Consider the following 24,360-nt stretch of genomic DNA (forward strand, 5'->3'; position numbering starts at 1 on the left):
AACAATGCCAAGCACACAGTAAGCTCTATATGTGTTAATTGTCATCAGAAGTATATTTTCCTTGTTTGGGGTAACCTCTGTTAGGAGGTTCACTTCGTATCCCAAGTGATGACTATAAATTTAAAATTGATTAAGATTTAAAAAAAAAACTTTTGTGAGGCATATATTTGTGTTTCATTTGTTTTTGTAATAGCTTTAATGAGATTTTATGTGCTATAAAATTCACCCTTTTAAAGTGTACATTTCAGTGATTTCTTTTGTATATTCACAAAGTTGTACAATTATCACCACTATCTAATTTAGAGTATTTTATTATCCCCCAAATAAATTTAAAACATTTTCATTACCCCCAATACCCATTACCAATCTCTCCACATTCTCCCCTCTCCTTAGCCCTTGGCAACCACTGATCTCAGCCTTTCTTCATATACTTGTCTATTTTGACCATTTCACATAAATAAAGTTATACAATATGTGATCTTTTGTGTCTCATGTCTTTAACTTAGCATGATGTTTTCAAGGCTTATCCATGTTGCAGCATGTGTCAATGGGTCAGTACTTCATTCCTTTTTTGGATATACCGCATTTTGGTTAGCCGTTCATTATCACAGTATTTGGGGCATTTGAGTTGTTTCCATTTTCTTGGCTATCATGAATAATGCTGCTATGAGCATTCATATACCAGTTTTGTGTGGATGTATGCTTTTAGTTCTCTTGAGTATATACCCAGGAGTGTAATTGCTGGGTCATATGGTAACTCCATATTTAGCATTTTGAGGAACTACCAAGCTTTCCCAGAGTGGCTGCATTTTACAATCCAACTAGCAATGGACGAGGGTTCCAATTTCTCTATATCCTTACTAACATTTTTTTATTGGTTATCTTTTTTATTTTAGTCATCCTAATGAGTGTGAAGTAGTATCTCGTTGTGGTTTTGATTTGCATTTTCCTGATGGCTAATGGAGTCGAGCATTTTATGGTTTATTGTCCATTTGTATAATTTTGAAAAAATGTCTATTCAAATCCTTTGCCCATTTTTATTTATTTATTTTTTTTGGAGACAGAGTCTCGCTTTGTTGCCCGGGCTAGATTGAGTGCCGTGGCATCAGCCTAGCTCACAGCAACCTCAAACTCCTGGGCTTAAGCGATCCTACTGCCTCAGCCTCCCGAGTAGCTGGGACTACAGGCATGCACCACCATGCCCAGCTAATTTTTTCTATATAGATTTTTAGCTGTCCAAATCATTTCTTTCTATTTTTGGTAGAGACGGGGTCTCACTCTTGCTGAGGCTGGTCTCAAACTCCTGACCTCGAGCAATCCGCCCGTCTTGGCCTCCCAGAGTGCTAGGATTACAGGCGTGAGCCACTACTCCTGGCCTTTTTGCCCATTTTTAAATTGGGTTACTTGTCTTTTTATCATTATGAGAGTTCTTTATATGTCTATACATAAATCGCTTATCGAATATATGATTTGCAAATGTTTTCTTCTATCCTGTGGGTTGTCTTTTTCACTTTCTTGTTGGTATCTTTTGAAGTTCATGAGTTTTTAATTTTAATAAAGTCCAATTTTTTATCATTTGTGTTTTTGGTGTTGTGTCTGAGAAGCCTTTGTGTAATTTAAGGTCAGGAAAATTAACTGTGCTTTCCTCTAAAAATTTTATAGTTTTAGCTCCTACACGTAAGTCTATGATCTATTTTGAGTTAATTTTGTATATGGTGTAAGATAAGGGCACAAATTCATTCTTTTGAATGTGGAAATCCAGTTTTCCCAGCACTATTTGTTAAAAAGACTGTTGTTTTCCCACTAAATTGTCTTGGCAACCTTAACAAAAATCAGTTGACCATAAATGGAAGGGTTTATTTCTGGACTCTCAATTCTATTCTATTGAATATAGTTTTGTAGTAAGTTTTGAAATTTTGAAGTGTGAGTCCTCAACATTCTTTCTACAATATTATTTTAGCTATTCCATGTGAATTGTAGGATCAGCTTGTCAATTTCTGCAAAGCAGCTGGGATTTTGATAGAGATTGCACTGAATCTGTATATCAATGTGGGGAGTATTGCCATCTTAACAATATTAAGTTTTATGGTTCATGAACGTGGGATATGGGATGTCTTTTTATTTATTTAGGTTTTTAATTTCTTTCAGTGATGGTTTGTAGTTTTCAGTGTACAAGTCTTATGCTTCCTCTGTTAAATTTATTCCTAAGTATTTTATTCTGAGGTTATTGTAAATGGAATTATTTTCCTAATTTTATTTTTAGATAGCTCATTGCTGTATGTTTGGAGGGTTTTTTATTTTTTATTTAATTGTAGTAAAATATACATAACATAAAATTTACCATTTTACCTATTTTTAAGTGTACAATTCCCTGGCATTAAGTACTTTCACAGTATTCACAATGTGTGTAAAAATCACCAGAACTTTTTATCATTCTAAACAGAAACTCTGTACCCATTAAGCAATAACTCCCCATTACTTCTCCCCTTGCCCCCTGGTAACCTCTACTCTATTTTCTGTCTCTTTTAATTTGCCTATTCTAGGTACCTCATATAAGTGGACTCATACAATGTTTGTCCTTTTGTGTCTGGCTTGTTTTACTTAGCATGTTTTCAGGGTTTACCCATGTTATAGCGTGTGTCCAAATTCTGATCCTTCTTAGTGCTGAATAATATTCCATTGTATGTTTATACTACATTTTGTTTATACATTCATCTGTTGATGGGTACTTGGGTAGTTTCTGCCTTTTTGCTATTGTGAATGATGTTGCTATGAACACTGGTGTACAGATATCTGTTAGAGTCCCAGCTTTCAATTCTTTTGGATATATACCTAGGAGTACATTGCTAGATCATACAGTAATTTTCTGTTTAATATTCTGAGGAACTTCCAAATTGTTTTCCACAGCAGTTGCACCATTTTACATTCCTACCAGCAATGCATGAGGGTTCCGATTTCTCCCCATCCTCACCAACACTTGTTACTTTTCATTTTTTTGATAATAGTTACCCTATGGATGTGTTTGTTTTTAAATTAAGAATTAAACTTCATGCAACAATCTTTTTAATGGTAGAATACCTGATCCCTTAGGCAGATGTGTGCAAAGTGTATTTCATTAAAAAAAAAATCAAGGAAAATTGTGAATTTTCTCTATTTTCTGTTAGCTTTGTTTCCTTATAATTGTAGTACCCGTAATTTGTTATAATTGAGGGTAAATAATTAAATGTAAGTATGGGCTTTTTAAAAGAGGAATATTTACAATTTTTACACACATCATTTTAAAGTTTGGGAAATTTAGTTCTTCCTGTCTTTTCTATGATGTTAAAGACTACAGAAACCACTGGTAGAACTCTGCCAGACAAGAGTGAGGAGGTCTGCGGATATTTCTTGAACCCTTCCTTAATGTCACCGGAATGTTTATCAAAAACGACGAAAAAGAGAACAGAAGACATGAGTGACCTCCCCGCTGAGAGTCAACGAAGCATACCGCTTGCTGTGACTGATGCTTTAGAGCATATTATGGAGCAGCTCAATGTTTTGACACAGGTGGGTTGGCATGCTTTGCACTTGGGGGTAAGATACACAAAACAATCCTGGTTATAGCAGGTTGCAGAACTAACAGAGCAGAGGCAAAATTTTCTTCACCAGCAAGGCAAACTCAAGGTGACAATCAGTATAGCAAGGTAGGCTGAGCTGCCCTAACCATGTGCATGTACGTGTGTATGTGTAGACACACAATACACACATACACCCACTGTGCTAGCTCTGACTCCCAAGGCCAGAAGGGAGCCGTGTGGGCTATGAATGGTACTCCATGCTATCTACCAGCGTATTGGTTCTAGTAATTTTCACCCTTAGAATTTGTGATGCAGTTGTGCTCAGATAGGCAATTCACTTAAGGCCCTAAGAAAAATGTGTTGGGAGTAAACATGTCTGGTTAGTGTGAAATATCGCCTGTGTTCATAGTTTTCACTCTGTAAATATTCTCACTGTCCAATATATAACTTCTCTCATTCCAAAGCTTCTCACATTGATGTAGTGATTTTCCAGAAGTGATGGTTTTGCATTCCCATTTTATAATATCACCCAGTCCTTTGAGACCAATTTATCTTTGCAAAGAAGGAATACAGTGGATCTTAAGTAATGTACCAGAAGTCTTCCAACTCTTGGTGAGGAGGTATAAACTCTTGGTGAGGAGAGATGTGGTGTGTTGGTTGAAATGGATACACCAAAGGCTTCTCTTCCAGCTTTTCTGATTCACTGTTCCCTTTGAAGAAGTCTTCTCTTGTTCCTCTTTGATGTGTAGAATGAAGGTACTAATATTTGTCAGAGTGGATATTGTTGTAAGTTATATAGAAAGAGGGTCTAAACTGTGAACTAGAGAGATGTCAATTAATTATCCAGAATAAATATTTCAAGTTGAAATATTTCAAGTTGAAATAGCTCTTGCATAGAAATCACCTAATGCTGTGCTCAACCCTGTGTGTACAGTATAATCATCAGGGCAGCTAAAAATATACACATGTCCAGTTCTTACCTCGAGAGGATCCATTTCCATTGGTCTGGGATAAAGTCCTGACATCAGTCTTATAAGCACCACATATGATTCTGTTGTACAGCAGTGTTCAGAACCACTAATTAAATTAATATTTTGTCCTGTAGATACCATCTCAGGGCCTCTGGAGTTAAGAGGCATGTATATAGTTTTAGGGTCCTGACAGATTGTGGGAAAGAGCCATGTGAGAACTTGGAAGTTACCATAGGATTTGCACAATGAAATTCATATTAAAATCACCCATTTTCCCTTCATAATATTGTGAAAAAGGTGACTTTCTCTGTATTTGTGAGACATTTCTTTCCTTTAAAGGCCATTGGCCTCTCACCTTCATGCCAAATTTCATCTTAGTTGGCTTGTTTCCCACATTGCCATGACTTCCTCACCGAGACTTGTCATTTCAGTTGTCAGGCCCTCATTAGGATCCCGCCCAAATGACTCTTTCCATTCCCTACTCTTTCAGCTTCATTACCCATTTCTCCTCCTTTCTACGTAATTCAAAGTATAAATCACTTTAAGTTTTAATGAATTTCTCGGTGATTTTTTTTTAATTTGAAGGGATGGATTGCTTTTCCATATTAAAGAGGTTAAAAGCAGGCACACAGCATACTTGCAAAAGGAGAACAGTGAATCTGTAGGCAAGTAGCAAGTAAAATAAATATGCTCTGATTCACTTTAATTACAGATGACTTAACATCACCTGACTAAGTGACAGGGTGTGTATAGCTATCTCTACTGAACTATACTTAGAAATAAATTAAAGTGAAATTACATTGTAGATGGTAAACAAATGGAGTTAACCAGCGCTGAAGGTGTTGATAATGATTGTATCCCCAACGTTAGCATGTGAAATATGATAAGGTGTGAAAGTGTCTGGCAAAATGCTTGGCACATAGTAGGCACTAACAAATGGTAGAAAGTATTGTCAGCATCACTATTATTTTTAATTTGGCATTATCTATAGTATGGAATATGAAAGCAAAGGCTATTGAATAATGATATTTGTTTTAAAAATTGGTTATGTTCAGAGTATGACAGGAAATCAACTTGTTTTCTTGAAACTTGTTGAGTAAGATAACCAAACATTTATCCTGCCTTTCCTATATGAACTCTGCCACTGGGTAACCAGATAGTAGATGAGGGAAGTGTCTCTTGTTTATAAATTATCTCAAATAATAATTTTTTAAATGATAGAATTAGAATATCATCATTTGCAATCCGCAAGAATTGATAGATCTAGGCATTGAATCACTATAACACCACTAAAAGAGACAACCAAACATTATTAATGTGCCCTCTAATGAAAGAAGAGACCACCTCCTGGTCTTACCAAGGGTTCTAACCTGATCAAGCCTTTGAATCCAGCTGCCAACTTGTAGGCTATACAGAGGATGCAAGAATGGGCTGAACTGCACCCTGACTGTGCAATCCCTAAAATCTTGACTGGTGGAAACATTACTGGTCAAATGACCTGAGCCTGTCAACAGACAAATTATAAAGAAAAGAAAGGGAGAGGGTGGGCACCTATAGATTAAAAGAGATTTTAAATACCATATAAAGTCTTGGAAATGGGAAAGATAAAATTATAGTGCCTAGGGATGTATACCTAAGAAACAGAACCATAAAGAAACAGAAAAAAGTGATTGCTCTAAAGGTCAGGGTAGTGGCTGCTTTGGAGAGAGGGCAGGGGAGGTGATTGTGGTCGGCACAAAGAAGGTTCTCTGGGGTGGCTGGCAGAGTTCTAGTTCTTGATCTGGGTGATGGTTATAAGTATGTTTTTTCTTATGAGAGTTCCATAAGTAACACATATACTTTGTGTGGGTTCCTGAATAATGTTTTATTTTTGTAATAAAACACTTTTAATATATAAAAGACTGAAGGCAAAGTAGTCAATATCACAAAAAATTAAAATTTCCCAAATTTAACATATATATGTATGTATGCATGTGTTCTGTATGTATTCTAACTCCTTCTGCTTGTGAATGAGTATAGTGTTCTTCAAGTCCTGTGTCCCAGCACCAGTGTAAGCATTTCATAGGCATTATTTCATCCAATCCTCCTAACAGCCCTAAGAGGTAGTATTAGCATCTTCTAGATGAGGGAACTGCTGGCAGTCGTGATATTTTCAAAGTAATCTAGCCATCCTTCTGTCTGGGGTGATAGAGGTATGGTTTGCCGTGGAGTAGACCGTGATAGAATGACCAGAGGTGACGTTTCAGTAGCACCTGGCCGGGCAGCCCCACTGCCCACACTGCTGTGCAGTTGTGTGAGCCCCTTCCCTGGCCTTAATGCTTCAGAAGATCTGGCATAAGAATAGTCTGCAGAGGCCGGCCTGATCTTTTACTCATTTTTCCTCAAACATGTCAATGTTTTTCTTTTCCTTAAACTACTTGATAGTGCCTTGCCCTGTGGTAGGGCCCAGAAGAAAGGCTCGTATTTGAGCCAACTTCTTGGCAAAAGAATGGGTGTCCCAGTTCTACAAAGGATCTTCTGTGTAGACTGTCACCATCACCCTCATCACCAGTGTACCGGGCCATTGATTATTTTGTCCTCCTTTTCGCAGACTGTTTCAATCTTGGAGCAGCGACTGACTTTGACAGAGGATAAACTGAAAGACTGTCTTGAAAACCAGCAAAAGCTTTTCAATGCTGTCCAACAGAAAAGTTGAATAGAAAAGTCTGAGCAGAGGCACGATAAAGTGAACACATGTACATATACTCGGGAAGGTAGTACAAGATGCTCCATGCAACACAACCACGTGCTCATTATCATGGCATTTCTTAAAAGGGTGAGCAGTAGAACAAAAGGCAGAAAAGGCATATTGAGGACTAATTTAAACACACAAATCAATGTCAAGGACTTAATTTAAATCACTACTATTTATGATTGCAGTAATAAAATGATAAGCACTCAAGTGACTATATTTTTTCCCATATTATTTTAAATGTCAGTTTTCATTTATAGGCCAAATCCTGCCAGGAAAGTAACCAAATCTCTGGATTTTGCTGTTAAATCATTTCAGATTGACCATGTTCAAGAAATTCTTTAAAGCCATTCATGTATTTCTTTAGTGAATACACCCTTGGGGTGAAATAATTCAATGACCTCTAAAACAGCATGCTGTATGCAGAGAATGAATTGTTGATCTGACTTGTTATATTTCTTTCAGTTCAAAAACACCTGTCCTTTCTTACTAATGGCTTGAAAAGGTGACCTAATAAAAATCCCCAGACCACAGAATTTCCACAGCAAGAATACACTTATTGTAATTAGCAATATCACATAGGTAACATAGGGCAGTGGGGTTTTATTTAATTCATGGTGTAGGTTGTTTATCCTTTGGCCAACCTGAAGGAAAATGAAGAGTTGAAGCCTGCAAAGCATGCCTGTCTTTTCTAGCCCAGATGAATGCACTTGGTGGTTTGGGTTGTATCCAAATCTGTGATCACAGTGCACAAAAATTATGTTAGTGTGATTTCAATATCCTAAAAAGCTGGAATGATGCAACAGCAATATTTAAATATACACACATATATGTAAACATGCTCCAGACATATTGTTGCTTAGACAGCTAAATAATAAGTACTTTAAAATATTTTGCATCATTGTATTTTTTTAAATGAATTGTGATTTGAATGAAGCAAAATAAAAATGAGCCAGGCATTCTAAAAGATCTTGGTTACAAATTAAGAATTTTGTTGTATCTTAAACAAAATGAAGATTAAGGTGAAGAAAAGCAGACAAATTAATTTTGGCTTGCTTTTCTATTAACTTGTATCAAGAACAAAGGTGGGAAAAGGCAGGCCATATTTATGATGTCTATAGGTTACATGGGGAAAATGCTATTCTATGTTTTGGAAAAGAAGAAAAAATGAAGTCCTATTTATGCAGGAGTCTATATTTAGAAATTTTTCTCAAAGCAATTTTAATTATATCTATGAGGTAGGTTTTTTAAATCATCTCATGTGTTTTAAGTGCCTTTTTTTATATCATACTGAGTGAATTTCTAGACATTTTTAAGAGCTTGCAAAGACTAAGCAGCTTTGTATTTTTATAACCTCATTGAGAAGACTGAGAAACGAAATGTCATACCAATTTTTGTTTACTCTTTTATACTTCAAACAATAAAGACATTTTTCTTTTAAAAAAAAGTTGTTCCTTTTCTTTTTAAATGATTAAAATGTAGAAATACTAAACTTCTTTTTCATCTAGTTTACTCAGTCTTTAATGTGCATGAAATTCTCCTGGAGAGTTTGACAAAACCGTTTCCTGGGCCCTATGTGCAGAGTTTGATTCACTAAGTTGGTGATGACCCCAGTCATTTGCGTCTCTAGCAGTAGATGTAGGTGATGTCGATGTTCTTACCTGAGGCCGGCACTTCAGAAAGCCCTGACGTAGCTCTAGCCACTTCTTACAAGCTGATGTCGCCATGTACCTTTTACAGTCATCACAGAACTTTATAAGTGATATAAAAATAGTGATGATATGAGTGAAAATTCCTTGAAAATTTTCAAGAGGGTCATTATGTAACTCTCTTCTTTTTTTAATTTGATTTTATTTTTAGCATTTGAGGAATCTCCTTGGTCTTCATGAGATTCCAGCCCCTCTCTTTCCTGATTTAAATACCCAACTGCCTGATCAACATCCCCACTTGGAAACCTAACGAGCATCTCTAAATATGTCCAAAACCAATGCTGCTGCCATTCACCTCCACCCGCTGCCGTCACTAGGAGCACCTTCTCTAGTCTTCCTCATCTCACTAAAATAGCAACTTTCCTTCCAGTTGCTCATGCTGAAGACTTGGCATCATCCAGTGACTCCTCTCAGACCCCACGGTTCATTCCTTCAGCTACTCTTGTCAGGATGGATAAAACGCCTGACCACTTCTCACCACCTCCATCTCCCACCGTGGCCCAAGCACCGTCCTCTCTTGCCTGGAGGACTGCAGTTGCCTCCTGACTGGTGTCCCTGCTGTCACCCTCGCACAGCAGGCCACAGTGGTTCTTGAAAAGCTGAGGCAAAGCATGTGGCTCTTTGGCTCAGAACCCTTCATGGCTTCCCACCTCACTCAGAGTAAAAGCCCAGGACTTGACTGTACGTGATCTGCCCCCTCCCCACCTCTCTCCCACGTCTCCCCTCTCCTCCCCTTTGAGTCACCCTCCCTCACTGTCCTCTGGCCATAGTGGCTTCTTTGCTTCACTTTGAAGAAGCAAATGGCTCCCACCTGAGGGCATTGGTACTTGCCATTTCCTCTGCCTGAAACTCTCTGCCCTCAGCCATCAGTACCTCACAGCATTCAGCCTCTGCTCACTCTTTGTCTTTTCAGAGGGGCCCTGTATGAAATAGTGACCCTCCAAATACTCCCTGTCCCCTGAGCTGGCTTTGATTTCCCAGTACTCATTGGTTTCCCAGTACTCATTACCATGTGACATACGTATCAGTTCATGCATGTGTCCCCTCAGCCCTGTCGGAACTCTGCCTGGCAGTCATTGATGGATCTTAGGGCTGAGAACAGTTCCCAGCGTGTAGTAGGCACGCGGCATCTATTGTGTGAATATATGAAAACAACGTCTAAGCTACAGGTTTTTTCCTCCTCTAGCCCCGAAGAGGCTTTTCAACTGTGGTTGATTCCTGAGCAGAATGCCTCAGCAGCCCATTTCCAGAAACGAAATTTCAGGTGAGTGGCTGAGCTGTGGTAAGTCCTCAGGATATCTGTGATAGGGGAAAATCACTCAAGGAGCCATATTAATCTTCAGCCACATCATTGGATACTACCATTTCCTTCATGGAGAATACGGTTCAACCAAATGAAATATAACTCACCCTGATAGAGTTTCTCAATAGCTGTCTTCCTAGCTGCTTAAATATTTCTCTTAGACTTGAATTCAAGTTGTTAAAGTAGATGATAATGGTTTTAGAGGCTTTCTAAACAGGTAAGTTCTCATTAGCCTGATGCACCTGTTAAAAGATAAACTGAGGCACATTAAAATTTTAAAGTTTCTTTGAGCAGCAGTGACAGATGAATCTGGCAGTGCCAAACTACAAAGTTTGGGCTCCACCAAAGGGAGGGTGAGGGGAAAACTTTTAAAAAGTGTTTGAGGAAATAAGACAGAAGATATTTGATTGGTTCAAGTGAAACAGTAACCCTAAAGTCCCTAGTTAGAAGTTAGTTGGTGGCTCCTGATTGGTTAAGCTTAAATTTGGTCTTCTAGGATACGATGCTTACTCTGTCTGCTTTTGGTTTGCTTACATAGGAACTCGGTGCTAGGGCTGCCTCTGTCTAATGGTCTCCCAGTAAATTATTTTAGCATACCAAAGATTAGTTTGCATCCCATTTGCAAATAGATTACTTCTTATTTTAATCTGGAAGATTAATTCCTTTAAATAGTACAGAAGAAAATAGTTCAGGAAGTTCATTAGTGAACTTTGGTGGAATATTGAAAAATAAGCTTAGGGAAGATTTTATTTATTCAATAATCAGTGTTTACAGAGTGTACTTAAAAACTACAACGTACAAAGAAGGTAAATCCGATATGCTTTACCTTTCTAACTGTCTGTGATTATTTATATGATAGTGCCTCTGGGTTTTACTAAGGATTTGAAATATTAACACAAACATAAGGTATTCATTGCCTGTAGAGACAGAGCAAGCCACTTGCCTGTGGGATGAACTGAAATCCAATCCGGCTGCTGAGTTTCACTTGGCTCATAGAATTTAAAAAAATTTTTTATTTACCTGCTGATATTTACAAGTTGGAGATTTTATGTTAATATTTTGATCTCTGGCTTCTATTGGGAAATCAAAAGATCAGCAATTATTGGGCCTGCATTCCTCCATGGCAGCAATAAACTAGGGCTGGGTGGAAGGGACTCCATTTATGGGGGCAAACATGCCCCCACTCCCTGTCATCTCCATCCCCCTCCACTGCTTGATATTACCTACCGCCTGGTTCATAGGAGGAGTTCAACAATTAGTTATTGAATAAATAAACATTTTTGTTTATTCAAGTGTTTCTAGAACATTGGTCTTTGCTTCACTTAAAGCCAAAAGTAGTTTGGCTTTATTATACTAATATATTAGTATATAGTATACTAATATACTATGTTATACTAATGTCATAATTATCCTAAATAAAGGCAAGGCAAAAGCCAGAAGTGGGGGAAGGGTTTGGAATGTGAATCAAGTATGTGTCATTAAGAAAAAGACTTGTCTGAAATCCATACTATCCTTGCCCTTTGACCATCTGGAGAACAGGTATTATATTCTTTGCTTACTGCCTTTTCTCTATAGACAAGATAGTAGAGATCCTCACTTAACATTTCATTTATGTGTAGAGCAAACTTGGAGGCTGTTATTACCATGAATCCTATGCAACTAAGAGGATTGTAAGATAAACCATCTGCCCCTGGGTAGACATCTGCTGAAAGAAAAAAAATGATTCTAATATTTGGAGGTTATTGACAAATAATTATGATCAACTCAAAATTTAATAATAAAAACAGGTGGGTCTATAGTAGATTTTTAATTGAAATTATACCATTGATTTATGCTTCAGCTTATACAACTTTTTGCCTTAGCGAGTCACGAGGTTTTAGACTTCATGCACCAGAGGATTTATGAATGGACGTTGAATCTAGGAACACAGTGTAATTGCCAGGTTGTCCTCCATAAGCCCCAACTGTGACTCAGCCAGGTAACACAATTGCAGCCTGAGCTTACTAGGAAAACAGGTCAACGGCTTGCCAAGAGGCAGAGGTTAATGGGCAGGGTGGGGGAAGGGGTGTGTGCACAACTACTTTTTTCTTGGTAAAGTACATTAGTTGCGTTTTCTTTGTGATCAAATGTCAAATGTGTTCCTATTAAAAATAAAAGCTTGATTTGAGATTCTTCTCATAATAGGTTTCACAACAAAAGAAATAGAAATAACTTGAGCATCTAAAAATGCTAAACTTATAAAGCAAAAAGTACCATGAATATGAAAAATTGGCAGAAGTGCAACACCTGATTGGGAATATCAAAGTTTCATAAGTAGAATTTAGTTAATTCACATGACACAAAATTACACAAAATGAATAAGGCAGATTTAACATGTGCAAACAACTACATGGAAGTATAAACAAATTCACTTTCTTTGCCCAAGATAAAAAAGAAAGATTGACCATGTTCTGGACCACATGATGTAAGTATTAGTCAAAACTCTGTACGTCATATATCCAGAAAGTACATCATAAAATTAGAAATAACAAAATATAGTAAAATGTTCAATCACACAGAAAATATGAAAAAGGAAACTTAAACTCCACCAAATAATATTTAGGCCAGAGAGACAACACCAGCATGTAATAAAAAGTGTTTTAAAATAAAAATAAAAATGCAATATGTCAAATTAAATGGGATACTGCCAAAGCAATCAAAGTATGAACTAAGCATCGCCCTCAAAATGGAAAGAGCAATCATAAGTGAAAGAAAAATAACAAAATTAAAGTAAGAAATGTGAAAAGTAATTGCCTCTTTGAAAAGTTTAATCATTAATCAAAAGGAAAAAAACCTTGTTTTGCTTCGAAAGTAATTAAAAACATGGTTACCTTAGAATTTGGTTATTCAGGTTACCATTGAATATTTTTAAAGTAAAGGTCAGCCACAAATCAGAATGTAAAAATTTGAATAACAAATCTAATAGAAACATGATTTATGTTATTATTTGTTTCATGAATTTGTAATGGCTTTTGAATAGCAGCTAAATATATATATGTATTTTATCTAGCCTTGTGTTGACAGGAGATGGCTATGTAGGGTTGCATGTTTATAACTGCTTGGACACAAATTCTTTCCCTTAGCTGTCAAACTTAACCCTTCCACAGATTTTTCATTTGAAATAAAAAGTGTGAGTAGAACAAATTTATAGAGTAGCACATTGGACATCTTGAAAACCCAGAGGCCTTCTGTGAACAGGTAACTCTTTGCTTTCATCTCATTAGTACAGTAGCACCTAAGATCTATCATTAAGAAAAGTAATCATCTGTCTGCTTCTCCCTCTGATCCTTTCATGGACTCAAAACCGAGACATGCCAGGATGAGAGAGGCACCTATTGATTTTTAGATATTTATTTTAAAACACTTTGGTGTTAACAAAATAGTGCATGTAAAAACTTTTGAAAAATACAAAGCAATAGGAAAAAAAGTCAGCATGTATCACTTTTGGATGAGACACCCTTCTGTCTTACTTAAGAAATCACTACTGTTTGCCCCAGATATTCCTGTGGCCAAGAGAAAAAAGAATGAGAAACCTCAGTGGGGCAGGCATCGGTGCAGCTGGATGCTGGATACAGAGAGGAACAGCCCAAGGTTGGGGAAAAGGACCTCTTAAGATGGCTTTTCGCATCTCTTAATTCTAATGAAATACTATCACTATCTTAAGTTGTTTCCTCTGCTTAATCCCCAGAGGAAATCCCTTCGCTTTTCAGAGATAAAAAGGTAGTAGAACAAAGAGAAAGTCAGGGGAAGCGCCTGGGCCTTTTGCTATAGAATTTCACTGAAGCCTTTCCAAGCCCAGAGGATAGAACCCGAGGGCTATACTGTTTATTCCTACACCTGGATTGAATATCAAGGTCTGTGAGAAGATAGATCATTTAGAAACCTGATGTTCTTGCAGGGGGCTGTTGCTTTTTCAGAACTCTAATAACAACTGTGTCAAAGGCAAAAAATCACACGAAAAGTTCAAAGTTGTTAAATCCCCTTTCTGCACTGCAGTCAGCTAGCGAGAGTCAGAATCTCACAAGTGGTGATGCTGATCATTCTCTCTCTGAAAAGGAGAGATTAAAGATGCAACACTGAGGGTGGGAGGAAAAGAATAAACTGCTTGAGGTGGCAGTTCTTTTTCAAGGGAACACCTGTCTAAGACTTTCTTCATTTTCGTTTTCATTTTCACCTTAAACTCGGTGATGAAGGCAAAAGACATATGCCTTGATGTTGAATCAGATGTGATCACTAAAAAAATAGATGTAAAAGGAGTTGAGGTCTAGGAGGGTCCCGACTTAGTTGTTTCCAATACAGCACAAACTTATTCAAGAGAGCAGTACATCAAAGCTCAGCTTATTCCCAGAGGCATTTTGGAATTGGCAATGGGAGGTAATTATACTGTCGATATAAAAAACTAGAGAGGATAAAGTCCTAGACTATGTTTATTCACCATTAACATAATCATGTGATGTGTGAGACTCATTGTAACAATTCAGGTGCTGTATAGTCAGTATGTCTTATAAGCAGCTCTTCTTAACCCCCTCCTGTACGTCCTTCCTGTACGTCCTTTCCCCAGCGTGGATCAAGTTGGCTGCTGGGTTAGCTGGAGTTACGACACGACACTCAGTAAACATGTGCTGTTTGGCCTCTGCAGTGATCTGTTTTGGTTTGGTTTTCAAATTACATGCCAATATTTAAAAATCAAACAGTTTCACATGAAAATCTAGATTTCTGGCTTTTGTTGAAAACTTGGAAGACCTGGTATTACATTACATGTCATATGTTATATATGATATTATTTTATATCTGACATCCAGTCTCACACGGCAACAACCTCCAGTTCACCTGGCCCGCTTGTCTCTGTGGTCCTCACCTGCTCTGTTAAGTCACAGGGTGACTCGTGTGTCATGAGACTCAGCTCTCATGATCTTGTAGACTCAGGCATGGTGAACCTAAGGAAACGTGTTTCTCTATTTTGAGGAAATGGAAATACAGTAATGGATCAATGTGAGAACCAAGGCCACAAACACCATCCCTTCACTCTCTAGCCAGTCCTCTCTCTGCTGTTCTATGCTGCCTCCTTTAGTGTACAATTTATTTCAAAATGGTGAATAGATTTCAAAAGCCGTAGAGCCTTAAGGTATCGTATATTAAATGGAAAAAGAAAAAAGGAAACCACACTCTACGTGCAATATGAGTAGAGCAGTGCTAAAACAGTGCATCGAGAAAAGTCTTTGGGTAGGTAGTGGCATTATGAAATCTTTTTTTTCCTATTTTCCAAACTTTCTTCTAACAGTATGTATTAACTTTTGAAATAAAATAAAACTCTATTTTTAAAAATTCTAAACACTTTGAAAGAGACACTTTGCCTGTTCACGATAATCCCACTGCCCTTTGCCAGACACTCGCTTCCCTGCCTCCCTGGTAACTCAGACCGGCCACGTGCCTCCACCCTGATGAGATGTGAGGGCAAGTCTTCTGGTGGCTCAAGAAGATTTTCAGGACTTTCAGTCTTGAACCCAGATACATGAAAATGCCAGGCAAAATTCTAACCTCAAGTGACAAAAAAATAAAAAAACAAACAAACAAAACATGGAACTTGAACCCATGTTTAGATACCTCATCAAACAACATCCTTCTGGTTTAAGCAACTACAACTTGAAATAAGAGCCAAGACTTTTGATTTTCTCATCCAATGAAGGGGGCCAGTCAGAAGATCAACAGAGGACTCCACATCGTATTCCCTTCAAGAACATGCAGACAATCAAACATTTTAGTTCATTTTCACAAGTTTGGTTCTAACAATCCTTGGGTTCCATGGAGCTGATGAAGTAGGGAAACCTTTACTCTGATCGTTCAAAAATGGGAAGGTACGTGTTTGATATCATAAAAGTGTTCTGCCTGTGCTGGAGGACACACAGCACAATGCTCAGTATGGGTTGCCATTTGATCTGCTTCGCTGGCGATGCTGATTATTGGGGGTGAGGAGGTAGGACCTAGAAATTTAGCGAGAGGCAGTGGGAGATGATGGGAAGTAGAGAAGGGAAGAGATTGGAAGCCATCTTATAAGGATGGTTTAAACGTTTGGAGATCATTAGCCTGAAGAAGAGAACACCTGGAGAATGTAACAACCATTAGTTCAATTCCTGTGGGGTCAAGGATTACGGATGCATTTGGTTTATTTCACATACTGCAGTAATTTTTAGAAGGACATATGTGAAAATAAAGGCAAGAATTTCAACTGTGGCAACCCAGGAAGAGCTCGTAAGCTTTTTGGAAAAGAGATGAAGTTTCTTTAGGCCTTCTCCTAATTACCCAGTGCTTGCTATGCTCTTAAATCAACCTTAGAGGCATACTGAGTTTGAAAAAAAAAATTATTTTTTTGGAGACAGGTCTCACTCTCTTCCCCGAGCTAGAGTGCAGTGGCATCATCATAGCTCACTGCAGCCTCCAACTCCTGGGCTCAAGTGATCCTCCTGCCTCAGCCTCCCGAGTAGCTGGGACTACAGGCATGCACCACCTTGCCTGGCTAATTTTTATATTTTTTATAGAGATGGGGTGTCCCTATGTGTCTTAGGCTGGTCTCGAATTCTTGGCCTCAAGAGATCCTCCTGCTTTGATCTACCAAAGTACTAGGATTATGTGTGTGAGCCACCGTGCCTGGCCAGGTTTGAAATTTTTTGCAGTCACTTTGGGATATGGGTGACCCTTCAAAGCCTACCTCTGCTCTGATACCTGCCTCAGAGAAGAATCAGAACCTGACATTTCTAAGAGTTTCTTGAGGCTCAAAATTCCTCAAAATAGATATAGATGCACTGTATTTGCAATGTGTGTTATGGAAATAGCAGTTTCATTGTAATAGTAATGGTAAGTAACAGTAAGTAACTTGCCTCGTGATGCACTTTAACAGTTTTTTTTAATGTTTTATTTTGTAATAATTTCAAATTTACAGAAAAGATGCAAGAATAATACAAAGAACTGCCTTGTACCTTTTGCTCAGGTTCCCCGGTTGCTGACATTTTGCCACTTTTGCATTATCATTATTTATCTATCAGCAATCTATTTTCCTGAAACAGTTGAAAGTTGGAGACATGATACCCCCAGTACCACAAGAAATGTCAGAGTGAATTTCCTAAAAGACAAAGACATTCTCCTACTTAATCAAAATTCACCTATCAAAAGCAGAAAGTTGACATTGATACAGTATCACCATCTAATCCACCCATCCCAATTCAGCTATTGTTCCAATATGTATAGAAGTGATTTGTTTCTCCCGTTTTTTAATCCAATCTAGGATCGTGTGTACATTTGCTTTTGCTGTCTCTTCAGTCTTCTTCAATCTGGAATGATTCTGCAAACTTTTCTTGTCTTTCATGACTTCAATGTTTTTGAAGACTGGATGCCAATAATTTTGTAGAATCCCCTCAATTTGGGTTCCTGTGATGCTTCCTTATGACTTGGCCAGGGAGATCGCAGGAGTGGCGCTGTGTTCTCAGTGTGTCAATCAGAAGACACGTAATGTCAATTTGTCCCCTTAACAGTGAAGTTCACTTTGCTCTCTGGTCAGAGTCAGGCAGGTGTATTTAAAGCAATACATTTGAGGATAAATGCCACCATTCCAAGTATGAGAGTTGCTTTCTCTCTGGCCCTGCACAAGAAGATGAAAAAACACAGGGTGAAAAGCAGAGCACAAGAAAGTGTATAACTGAGCACAATCAGATTTTCTCAGTTTAATAATTTCCTTGATTATGAAAGGGAAGAAAAATATGATCTTTTTTTCTCTCTTCTATCAGAAAAGGGTGTGCTAGGGCAGACATTCAGGAAGTATCAAGTTTACTGTTAAACAGATTATGAAACATGTTTATGTGACATCAACCCATGAGATTATTCTAGGTCATGTTTCTACTACTTACTGAGATATCCATTTGCATGAATCAGTTTTAACCTCCAGAGTTCTCCAGTGTAATTCAAACATTGATAATGCACACGTTGCAAATGGTCAGAGAAGTGCCAACTTGGGGCTGGAAATTCAGATTCTGGAGAAGCCAATTCCCAGGAAGTGGCGCACTGTGGAGACAAGGCAGGGGGCCTCCTAAGGAGCACTCAGCATCCCCTGGGAGAGGCCGTAGCAGAATCTCTGTGCAGCAGGGACTCGGGCAGCGATCTGGTTAAAGGAGGGGTGGCCGCGGCCTGTCTCACAGCAGTGTCATAGCACACTACTTAAACTTCAATGATACACAACAGATCAATAAAAGTAGCAAAATTCTCTAAATATTTTGATTTTACGTCCATTTTATATACTACTGAGACAATGCACATTATACATATCAAAGAATAGTATTATTTTGATTCGTAGCAAATGGCCTAAACCAATCTAGCCAACAGTTATCAAGGTTCTTTCCGGTAAATGCTGGTAGTTTCCTCTTAACAGGCCAGTAGGTGTTATTTGATCCAAACCAGTTGGTGTGTCACAATCCAAGCAAGTCTCAGAACAAATAGGGCAAACACATGAACACATGCTAGCAGGCAGGCAGGAACAAGCACTCATTTTGGCTCTGGACAGCTCCCTCTTGCCGCGGTGTGTGCCAACCAGTGTCCTGCAGGAAAGGGTAGTGGGAAGCAGACTTGTTGACATACGCACAGCAGGTCTGTACAGGCGGCATTTGAGTTGGATCAAGCAAGAGGATCCTGCGTGGCGAGGAGACACCCAGAGCTAAGAGAGCCCACTAGAGTGGGCATGGGCTGCTGGGCCCACCCAATTCACACCCTTGCCCCTGCAAGGGCAATGGGTCCCATCTCACCACCGCTAGCTCACAACTTAACCCATAAAACATTATTTCTAACATTTCTTTATGCTAACTAACTATCCTGAGGCATGGAGCATACTCCATATGCTTTAACTAACCAGCTGTAAGAAGCTGATTTAGATTCAGTTGCTTCATATGCTAATTAATCGCTGCTTGAGTTGATTAGAGATAATGCCTACACGTGCAAACTACTTATATTAAAGTAGTTTAAATTAATTATCACACAGATAAAATATCACATTATTTTTAGTTGGGGTAGTTTTAGTAGTAATGGTGTGGCTGATGGCGATATAGCTGACCTATGGCATTACCAGGGTTTGCTTGGCATTTAGGGGGCTCAGAGCAGGCTGAGCGTATACAAAGCAGGCTGCAGGACATCTTGAGAGTCATAAAAAAACCTAAAGCAGCCACACAGCACAGAAACAGCAGGTTTTTAGTTGTTTTCCTCATCACCAATTTCTCATTCTGCTTATTATAGAAAAATCAGAAAATACAGTCAACAGAAAGAATGGGCAATCCATAATCCATCCCAATAAGGATTACCAATCCAAAACACACAGATACACACAGATAGAGATGTGGATACACAAATAAGTTTTTTTTTAACAAACATGGGAACTTTTTCTTCTAAATGTATGGTCAATAGTTTCCAATGTCAGTGTATACACTGGAAAGGCTGCACTGGTTCATATTTATAAACTGGTGAACTATAACCAGTTTGCTATTGTGAGGCTCTTAGATTTGTTTCTAACTTCTTGCTCTTACAAACAGTCCTGCCAGTGAACATCCAGGCAAAGTTCCTCAACCGTTTCCTTAAGAAAAATTCCCAGAGGTGGTGTTGCCAAGTGAAAGTTTGGTGGCCCTGAAACATGTCCAGCTGGATTTATTCAATTTTAGGAATCATTTCTGAGATATTTGCTTTCTCTGGCTCTGCCATCCTCTTTCTCCATATTCTTAAGCATTTTGTCTAAGAAAAGCCGACTCTCTCTCGTGATAGTCAGTTTTTTGAAAATTATCCTTGTAGTCCCTCTCCCCGGTGGACAAAGAGGGGGAATGAAAGCCACTGGGTCTAGTGAAGCGAGCAAATGTGCTGTGGAACGAGTTTGCTGGCAGGGCTCCGCAGAGACAGGTTGGGGGAAAGCAAAGCAGCTGAGCTCTGAAACCCATTCCATCCTTGGTGGGACCGTCGGCATCTAGCATACCTCTTTGCACCTTTCTGCCCTGTCTGCTTCGTCTATTTACTCTTCCCCCTGCCCCAGTGATGCTCAAATCCCAAGATATATGCAATGGCCTTTTTGTATTTGAATCTAACATTTTCTTATTATTGTAAGAACTTTCCAAACATTTTTAAACCTGAGAATTTCTTTCTTCCAAACAAGGACTACAACAAGCCATTACCAAAAAAAAAAAAATGGTAACGGACAAAACAGATCAAGGTGGAGCTGCTCTGTAGGCCTCCTGGAACCAGGATGAAAAACCTCGTACCTCTGCTGGAACACACACAAAAGGCTCTTCTTTTCCTCCCAGCCCTACCCTGGCCTCTGTCAGATTCTCCCAGAGACAAAAGTGAGGCCTTTGTCTAATCGTAAAATTTGGGGGAGGTTTTAAGGAGGCACCAAAAAACTCAGTGATCAAGATAAAGAATATTTTAATGCACTATTTTAAGCAATCAAAATGAATGCAAAAATTTATCATAAACAAAATATTAAAACATTACATGAAGACAAGATCGGCAATAGTGTTGCTGAGCTATGTTAGAGCCTGAGCCAAAAGGAAAAAGCAGTAATACTGATGATACTGTTTTTATCTTGGTACTATTCTTTATGTTGATTACTGAGTTTTTAATGTTTCTTTAAATTTCGGACTTGAAGTGGGTGCCTCACTCTCCTTACCCTAGTCCTAGTGCTCACAGTATTCTCCACATCCATCACCCTGCGTTGCTGTACCGCTGTTTCTTTTCTCTCATTCCCTCTTAGGATGTACACTCCCTGAGTGTGAAAACCGTGTCATGCTCATCTTTGTCTCTCCAACGCACTAGGCATGTGGTAGGCATTTAATAAACTTTTAAAAAATAAATGGATAGATCTCGAAGCCTTTAGACATGGGTTCATCCATCTCACTCACCATTTAACTAGCCTTGTGATCTTGGGCAGATCATAACTGCTCCAGCTTCAGCTTGCTCATCTGTGAAATGAAAAAGTGGGTAATCTGGAATGTCTTTCTGAATCTGTCCATAGACGTCTATCTACAGCAGTTCAAATCTCCCTAAATGTTCCCTGCCCGGTGGCTGATGGTATCAATAAGGCAGCTGCAAGGGTGCTGGTATTTTGCAACAGATTAGAGAGCTATGTTCAGTAAAGCTTATGGAGTTATCTGGAAAATGCCCTCTTAGATATCTACTTGCTTTGAACTTACATTTTGCCGGGACTATACTTAAAAAGCCATTTAGAGGGTAATCTCTCCAGTAATGCTGTCCTGGTTGGGAAATTCAAGCATTGTCCCTTAATTAGGTCAACATATGTTAAGAAATACCTTCCCCCTTTTAGCTCCATTCCCGTTGGACTGTTGTTTTTAAATGTGGGCAAAGGCCACTGAAGCACTGAAAACCATCTTACCCTTTCCCATCATCCTTGGCATGTGACTGGGAGGGAGGAAAAGTTGGAAGAGAGTGAAGCGGTTCGTTGCGGGTAAGAAACAAATATCCACTGAACACCCACTGTGCACAGCCTCTGTGGCATATCAGACAAGATTTCTGTTTTCGGTGTGAGTTTTCAAGACCGTGCCAGGAAAGGAAAGGTGAACAAAGAAACATCACGAGTTGGTTACATAACCAACTGACAAGGAGTCACAACAGCAGAAGTAAAGGAGAAAGCAAATTGCCTTTAGGTGTCTACTATGTGAGGACTTGAAAATCTGACCTCATGTCATCTTTTTAACTATCTTTTGAGTCAAGTATTAATACCGCTAATCAATGAATAAGAACACAGAGGCTTGGAGTAAAAGCCACTCGAGACATACGGGATTTCCTTTCCCTAAGTATTCACATACAAGTTCTTCTAATGTGCTGGAAATAGCTTACTTGACCTGGGCACTGTGAAGTTTAACAGAATAAGGAACTACTACTTGCCTTTCTTCCTCCTCGGTGATGCATCCTTGGGTTTGGCAGTGGCTTTTACTTAACTGTCTCATCTGTGGGGTGTTTGCTTGTTATTACACCACCAGGGTTTGGAAACTCTACTTGGGGAATTTAAAACAGGCCATTAGTTTCACTTTCACACTCAAATATGATTTAGGCCCGGCTGCTGGCTGATTGGAAACAAAGTTCCCATGTATTTTACGTGATAGTTCTAAAAGCTTTGCTGTTCAGTGACCAAAATTCTCCAGCTGGCTTCATGTTCCAGGATTTTCTTTTCTTCTTTCCAGAGGCAGGCTAGATCCTGACTGTTTCCATTAAGGAGGGCTCAGGTGGAAAGCTGCCTCCTCTGTAATTTTCAAGCCATAACCTTGAAGTAACAGCTTTGGAAGAAAAGAGCCTGAAAACTGGCTTGGTGCTTTTTTTCTATCTTTCTGGGGGTTTGAGTTTACCGTGGTGTTGTTGTTGTTCTACCTCTCCTCCCTCCTCCACCCCTGACCCCAGGTGGCTGGGGAGGGATTGGGATTTAACCATCCATGAAAGATGGCAATTTGGCAGCCTGGAAATGTGGAGGTCTGTTTACCTAGGGGCCAAATACGAGGCTGGAAACGATGCACACATACTCACCCTCAACCTCAACCTTTCTCACTATGAAGCAAAGGGACTCACCAAAGCTCTCAAACGCTCCAGAGACACTGGCTTGTTTGTCCACTAAATATTCCACCTTTAAATAAAATCAGATGTATAAGGGAGGACAGCAAATCATCCAGAGTCGGCAACTTTTGAGGTAGCAACCACATCAATAGAAAGTATCAATCACATCAATTTTGAGATCTTAATTTTTAAAAATGATTACTTTCTGTAGGACGATTAGAAAATTCATTCCAAACTTACTTAGTGGCTTTTATTATTATCCAATGAAATCTTAATAGAAATATTGGTGTAGAGCTTCTTGAATGTCAGATTTAAATTATCCTAGCAAAGTCTAAGAATATGAAATAGTAGCGAGATGGTATTTGATGGGGGAACTTCTGGGTATGTCGTTTGCATAGTTTCCCCACTCAGCACGTGCCTACTTTGGTCAGACCAGCATGTCGTCCTGGGTCTATCCCGACAGCTGATGAAAGGCTTGTGGCTGAAAGCATGACACATCTTTCCGTGGCCACATAGAGTCTTGTTAGCCCTGGCGGCCAGAGTGGCCGGGAGGTTGTCAGTGAGTTGGCAACGTATTTCCCAGGATGGTGAATCACAGTCTTTGAGATCACTGGGGACTATAACAGACTCATAGGGAAGAATGCAAAATAGAACATGGTCTCTGGAAGAGCTTTTAAGTCAACTGTAGGAAAAGAACCCAAATTCGGAGAACTTCTCATCAAGTGAAAGCTTCTAATACACCCAAGCATAACAGGGCACACAGGGCCCATCTCCTCTGTTCCTGGCCCACCACCTACCGCACCACCTGCCCCACCCCTCACCTGCCCAAAGTCTACTCATCCCAGAAAACTCAACCCTGACATCAGCTTTTCTAGGAAGCCTTCTGGTATCCCAGAAGATGAATGTCTTTGTGTTTCCGCATGCCTATCTCAACCATTGCCCTTATCACATTTTATTAGGATTGTTTTTTCATGTGAACTGTGACCTCCATGAGGGCAGTGACTGGGATTTACTCATCGGTGTAGCCCCAGCACCAAGCCAGGCACAAGTAAATACACAGTCAGTGAGCAAATCAATCGACAAACAACTGCTGAGGGTTTGCAATGACAAGGAATGACCGTAAGGTCATCAGGAAAAGCTTCTCAGATGAGTTGAGCTCTGAATAAAGTTTGAAGGGAGTAGAACGAATTGGATTGGTAGGAAGAAGACTGGGCATATCATTTCTGGGAAATGTCAGTAGCTGCACTGAGCTGGCTCTCCTGGAACATCATACGGGGGATTAATGAGAAATGGGAGTAATAAAGAGGAAGGAGGATAGTGGGAGGACTGAGAGCACTTTGTATTCTGGATTTGACGGGCAGACCATGTAATTCTTTCCACTACTGTAGATGAGAGGGCGAGCCAATGCCGACAGTGCCCTGATCAAATTCTCACCAGAGAATTTATATTCGGCTTATTTAAATCCTGCTGT

At 39.1% G+C, this 24,360-nt stretch overlaps 1 protein-coding gene and 1 long non-coding RNA gene across 5 annotated transcripts in view; one reads left to right on the plus strand and one right to left on the minus strand.

Annotated features, from left to right (window-relative positions):
- POC1B (POC1 centriolar protein B) overlaps window positions 1-13,853 on the plus strand; it is a 93,787-nt gene extending 79,934 nt beyond the window's left edge. For 3 of the 4 annotated variants that reach the window (XM_045553270.1, XM_045553272.1, XM_045553273.1), the window contains 2 exons: window positions 3,328-3,546; window positions 7,119-7,470. In XM_045553270.1, coding sequence (XP_045409226.1) covers window positions 3,328-3,546; window positions 7,119-7,223 — 324 coding nt within the window. In that variant the 3' untranslated portion in view covers window positions 7,224-7,470. Of the gene's footprint in view, window positions 1-3,327; window positions 3,547-7,118; window positions 7,471-10,154; window positions 10,233-13,807 lie in introns of those variants that run through there. The other variant, XM_045553271.1, reaches the window with a different exon arrangement.
- A 3,408-nt stretch (window positions 13,854-17,261) lies between these two features.
- Window positions 17,262-22,959, minus strand: LOC123639465. Its single transcript, XR_006735735.1, has 4 exons — window positions 22,905-22,959; window positions 21,227-21,286; window positions 18,209-18,362; window positions 17,262-17,943 (listed from the first exon to the last, which is right to left on the minus strand). It is a non-coding gene; the product is annotated as an uncharacterized LOC123639465 (long non-coding RNA).
- Between the last annotated feature and the right edge of the window lie 1,401 nt (window positions 22,960-24,360).

The sequence above is a fragment of the Lemur catta genome, chromosome 6, assembly GCF_020740605.2.
Source record: "Lemur catta isolate mLemCat1 chromosome 6, mLemCat1.pri, whole genome shotgun sequence".
Lineage (NCBI taxonomy): Eukaryota > Metazoa > Chordata > Mammalia > Primates > Lemuridae > Lemur > Lemur catta.